The sequence below is a fragment of the Eleutherodactylus coqui genome, chromosome 1, assembly GCF_035609145.1.
Source record: "Eleutherodactylus coqui strain aEleCoq1 chromosome 1, aEleCoq1.hap1, whole genome shotgun sequence".
In the NCBI taxonomy this organism is placed as follows: Eukaryota; Metazoa; Chordata; class Amphibia; order Anura; family Eleutherodactylidae; genus Eleutherodactylus; species Eleutherodactylus coqui.
Window position 1 is genome coordinate 102,151,701 of NC_089837.1, and position 6,000 is coordinate 102,157,700.

At 43.7% G+C, this 6,000-nt stretch overlaps 1 protein-coding gene across 2 annotated transcripts in view; it reads left to right on the forward strand.

Moving 5' to 3' along the window:
- YEATS2 (YEATS domain containing 2) overlaps window positions 1–3,131 on the forward strand; it is a 59,678-nt gene extending 56,547 nt beyond the window's left edge. For both annotated transcript variants that reach the window (XM_066598240.1, XM_066598241.1), the window contains exons 26-28: window positions 120–194; window positions 299–372; window positions 2,852–3,131. In XM_066598240.1, coding sequence (XP_066454337.1) covers window positions 120–194; window positions 299–372; window positions 2,852–2,975 — 273 coding nt within the window. In that variant the 3' untranslated portion in view covers window positions 2,976–3,131. The remainder of the gene's footprint in view (window positions 1–119; window positions 195–298; window positions 373–2,851) is intronic.
- Window positions 3,132–6,000: the final 2,869 nt, after the last annotated feature.

Genomic DNA, 6,000 nt, shown 5'->3' on the forward strand with positions numbered 1-6,000 from the left:
AGTAAATCTGTAGACCGCCTGATCTATTGTGATTCTGAATACAGTACATCACTGTTATCCGTCTGCTACAAAAAGAACTATTTTCAGCTGAAAATATTTAATTTGTTTTAAACTTTTAGATTGGAGTTTCATTACAACCAGTGGAAGTGCACAAAAATGTGTACGCCTCTCCGGTAGAAGAAATGATCTTAAAGGTAAGTTTGATTTCAGAGTCCTATTTTACTGACACTTTAAAATGTGCTGTTTTGTTTGTTAGTTTTTGTTTACTTGTTATTTGTTTGTTACTTCATTTTCTTAGGCCACTCAGCAGTTTGTCAGTGACTTACTACGAGAGGCTTTAGCTGTGGGATATCAGATGACGTCTCGCAAACGGTACGTTCTTACTTTTCTATATACTGTGTGATATTTACGCTGTTACATAAGTCAGATATATCGGGGTGATATTACACGGTGTGCGATTCTTATGAACTACAGTTTATCTGGTCGGTGAGGGGGTCTAGACGGAACGATTCTAACGCACACAACCCTATGCACAATGTTATTATTCACTAAACCGTTAGGTTATAGGAAATCTTCTTGCGTCAGGGACGAGCAGGCATTTATTTTCTATACTTGCAATTTTTTGTTGTTGTGGTTGTAATTTAACCCCATTGAAGAATGACTGAAAGGTAAAAATATGATGGAAAGGTTGTTCTTTTAGTGAAAAAATTAAAGGAAACTAAAAAGTAGATGCATTTTCTCTAGCTCATTCTCATACCGGTAATGTCTGGATTCTGTGTTTTCGACACTGCAACAAAAATGTTTAAAAAAATTGCAGTAAAATGCAAAATCTGAATTTGATATCAAGTTTTCAACCCAAGGTATGTCCACAATGCTCCTGGTGTGCTTTGCCCACGGTGATGCTATTAACTTGTTGTTAAAAGGTTTTCTCACACGAGAGGTCTGAAAAGCGGTTGTCATAATAAGCCCTTTTTATGCAATAATCATGTCCTGTTAACGGCTTTCATCTTCTATATATTTGTCAATGTCTGTCTGTTGGAACATCACGCACAAACGGTACGACCCATTGACACGACATTTCGTACACAGTATAATCTCGCCCCGGAGAAGGTTATAGCCTAAAAAATATTCTAAAAAAATGTTTTTGTCTTGCCAACCTTATTTGCATTTTTTTGCATTTGCTTGAATTTTAATGCAGCGTCCCTCAAATTTGCTTTTACCAATGGATTCTACATACTCTATTTAGTATTCCTGGTTATTTCCAACAAGTAATTCCCACTGGAAGAGTCAGCCTGAGTGCTGACAATTTGTGTCTCAGGAAATGATCTGTCCCGAACCAGGAATACAAGGAGCAGCCAAGGATTGAAAACTGTTGCCCATAGCAACCAATCACAGCACAGCTTTCATTTTACCTCAGCACTAAGAGGATTAAAAACTGTTGCCCATAGCAACCAATAACGGGGCAGCTTTCATTTTACCTCAGCAGTATAATATATAGCAACCAATCACAGCGCAGCTTTCATTTTACCTCAGCACTAAGAGGATTAAAAACTGTTGCCCATAGCAACAGTGCAGCTTTCATTTTACCTCAGCAGTATAATATATTGCAGCTAATCACAGCACAACTTTCACTTTACCTCAGCAGTATAATATACTGCAACCAATGACGGTGCAGCTTTCATTTTACCTCAGCAGAATAACACATAAAAGCTGCGCTGTGATTGGTTGCTATTGGCAACAGCTTTTTATTTTGGACGACTTCTATAACAGTGTGGTGCTCAGCTCATTGTTGTGGCCCACTTTGTATATTCCAGGGCTGCTAGTCATAAAATCGCTGTACAATGCAGGGTGTGTCTTCTAGTGTATTATAAAATATTCATTCCAGTTCAAAGTATTCAAGGGGGTTGTCAAATGAAAAAACTTATCACCTCTCTACCAGATAGGGGTTAGGTGCCCACAGGGCATCCCGAGTGTCCCTGAGTAAATGGAGCGGAGCTCACATTCATTCATTACTATGAGACTGCCAGAGATAGCCAAGTACAAGCCATCTAACCATCCCATAGAAACCCATGGCACGGTAGTGTGCTAGTAGGACTACCTCCCATTCACATGAAGCCATTTGTCACTGCGCTTTCCCATCCTCGTGACCATTGTGGGTGTCAGTAGTCCCCCACCGATTTTGATACTTAAAGGGGTTGTCCCGCGCCGAAACGGTTTGTTTTTTTTCAATAGCCCCCCCGTTCGGCGCGAGACAAACCCGATGCATGTGTTGAAAAAAAAAAACGGATAGTACTTACCCGAATCCCCGCGCTCTGGTGACTTCTTACTTACCTTGCGAAGATGGCTGCCGGAATCTTCACCCTCGGTGGACCGCAGGTCTTCTGTGCGGTCTATTGCCGATTCCAGCCTCCTGATTGGCTGGAATCGGCACACGTGAGGGGGCGGAGCTACAAGGAGCAGCTCTCCAGCACGAGCAGCCCCATTCAACACGGAGAAGACCGGACTGCGCAAGCGCGTCTAATCGGGCGATTAGACGCTGAAAATTAGACGGCACCATGGAGACGGGGACGCTAGCAACGGAACAGGTAAGTGAATAACTTCTGTATGGCTCATATTTAATGCACGATGTATATTACAAAGTGCATTAATATGGCCATACAGAAGTGTATACCCCAACTTTGTTTCGCGGGACAACCCCTTTAACTTCAATCCCGTGGATAGGCAATACGTTATTTTCATGGCACTGCTACTGTAATGTTACCAAAACGCTTAGCAGCAATTCTTATCTATTGTTTTCTTTATGCAGTTTGTATATTGCTCTAAAATATGTGTTTCTTCTTCCTGTGAACAGAGCACCAAGAGAAATCGGTGTTGCCAACATTCATCAAGCAATCTGCAATATTCCTCTATTTGACTTCCTAACAAACAAGCATTTGGGAGCTTTACATGTCGATGATACATTGCCAATAAAATAAAAAAATCACACAGCAGCAAGCAATATTTTTGTATGGTAGAGGTATATGTTCTTATTTTTTGGTTTTGTGCTGCACAACATAATGGTGTAAACTCCCATTTATGTATGTATATATCTGAGGGCGTCTATTCAAGAAGTAAAATAATGAATAAACTAATAGTCTCTGGTATATTTCATGACTGTCGTCAATACTGGTTGGTTTTCCCTCTAACTGTTGTATGTGTGAAAGAGTGTCCCTCTCACCTCTGATCACGTCATTGCATCACCAGCCCTTGTTCATACACGCCTTGCTGGAGCAAGCGGAAGTAACAACTCTGAGAATGGCTTTTATTCTGTGTATGGATTTTCCAAAATTTTTATTAAAGAAGAATTAAAAACAATGCAAATGGCTAGCAGTCCGCAGGTCCATGCATGTGCACTCACGAACCTGGGGTCTACTAGCCATTTTCATTGTTTTTAAGCCAACTTTAAATGAATATCTTGGATTTTATCCTGGAGTATCCATTTTCTCACTAGTGTTAAAGGTATACTATGGGCATCCTACTCATTTGCCAAAAGTCATTGAATAGGAACTGATATCCGGCAAAGTGCAGCGATTCAATGTGGCATTGATTCCACAAGTGGACGAAATATGTCTAGTAAGATCTTGTGGCATGCCATCTGGATAGCCACCCACAGCTCCATGATATTTGTATGTGCATGATCTCGGGTGTATATGGATTTATCCACCACATAAATGCTCCATTGGGCAAACATGCAGGTCATACCATTCGTAGGAACTCTCCAGAGTGCTCCTCAAACCAATTCTGGACAACTTGGGCCTGATGGCACTAATGTATTATTCTGCTGAAATAGCCTGTCATTGTGGGGATACATGAAATTCATAAAGGACTGCAAATGGTCATCAAGCAGTGAAACATAGCGGGCAGTGTTCAATGACGTGTTTACGTGGACCCAACCTTTGCCATGAGAACACACCTCACACCAGTATGCAACCACTTCTTGACAACTGAGGTTCATGGCTTCAAGGGTTCTGCACCACAAATGAATCAGACCATCAGCCTGAAACAACTGGTAGGGAGGAAATGGTTGAGGAAGTCTGGATGGCTGGGACCTTAGGAGGCAGCATTTCTTGAATTTTGGATAACAAGGGAAGGAAGACCTGAGAAAACTCAGACCTCAAGGTTGGATTTCAGAAAAGCAGATTTTAATAGGCTACGAAAGAGGGAAGGAAGAATCCAATGCCTGGATGTTCTTAAGGACAGAAATGTCCAAGTAGGTTGGGAAATATTGCAAAATGAGGTTCTCAAAGCATAATCATTAACAATCCTTAAAAGAAGGAAGAATGGGAAGCATTTAAAGAGACCAGGATGGATGAACACAGAACTTGCACACGTTAAAAAGAAAGAAAAAAATATGTTTATCAAATGGAAAGAGGGGAGTCTTTATGACCCAGTTTGCTGCTCTGCAGACATCGCGCTCTGTACGCACCCGGAGGTTAGCGGCTGCAGAGGAGAACATTGAGGTGGCCCGGGCAGCCCAGCTGGCACAGATCTTTAAGGAGATCTGTGATGGGATCATCTTTTCCAAAGATTCCATGAACCAAAGCCTCGCAGCTCCTCTCCTCAGCCTGCCGCCCAAGAAAAATAACCCTTATTACTTTGAGACGATTGAGAAGCAGATTCTGAGGGGATTCTACAAGACGGTTGAAGCCTTTGACACAGATATGTTAAAAGTTTTCCGTAACACAGAGAAATATCACGGAAGGAAGTCGACAGTTGGGAGAGATGTGTTCCGGCTGCGGAAGGCGTATTACAGCGCTCGTCACGAGTCTGCCACACAGATCGATGAAATCATGGGGAAGACCGCTAGTGAAGCCGACAGCACCGAGACTTCTTTGCGTGACAAAGATGGAGGCCATGAGAAGGAGGATGATGTCATACGCTGTGTCTGTGGCCTCTGCAAGGATGAAGGACTAATGGTTCAGTGTGAGAAGTGTATGGTGTGGCAGCATTGTGACTACATGGGTGTTACATCAGACATGGAGCATTACCTCTGTGAGCAGTGTGACCCCCGACCCGTGGATAGGGAAGTTCCCATGATTCCATGTCCCCATTATGCGCAGCCTGGATTCATCTACTTTATCCGCCTCCTGCGAGACGAACTACTCCGGCAAGGTGACTGCGTCTATCCGTGAGAAGCTTGATATCTTCCGTATAGAGAAGCTATGGAAGAATGGGAAGGGTGAGCGATTTGCCTTCAGTCACCATTACTTTCGTCCACATGAAACGCATCATTCACCGTCCTGCAAATTCTACCACAACAAGCTGTTTCGTGTGCCGCTATATGAGATTATTCCTCTGGAGGCCGTGGTCGGCACCTGCTGTGTGCTTGACTTGTACATGTACTGCAAAGGGCGTCCGAAGAGAGTTAAGGAGCAGGATGTTTATATCTGTGACTACCGGCTCGATAAATCCGCTCACCTGTTCTACAAAATCCACCGCAATCGCTTCCCAGCCTGCACCAAGAGTTACGCCTTCACTCACTTCCCCAAGAAACTAACTGACCCCGAAAAGGGATTTCTCACCTCATTATGTGCCAGATAACTACCATGCCATCGATGTTACTTATCTCCTGGAGGAGGGTCCATGCCGGAAGCTGCGATGACAAACACTTAACCTCCCCGAGTGTATCTTCAGAAAGTGACCTCAGATGGTGCTGGAGAGGCCAGCAGCCACTTCAGATCCCCCCCCCCCCCCATCCCGTGAGCTGTGGAGATTACTGATGGTCTATGTACCCAGCACTGCTGCTCTGCTCCCCTTGGACTCTCCCTGATCTACCTTCTCAGAGGTGGCTTCTGCTACGGTATTTCCTCACCTACCCTGTCTTACAGCACTTTTTCAGCTTTCTGTCAGCAGAGGCCCTCCTTACACTAAATCCCTACAACCCTCTGCTGCATGGCACCTTGTGACCAGTCCTCCCGCAGGAGGATGGAGACCAGCAACATATGGCGGCTTCTCCTCACT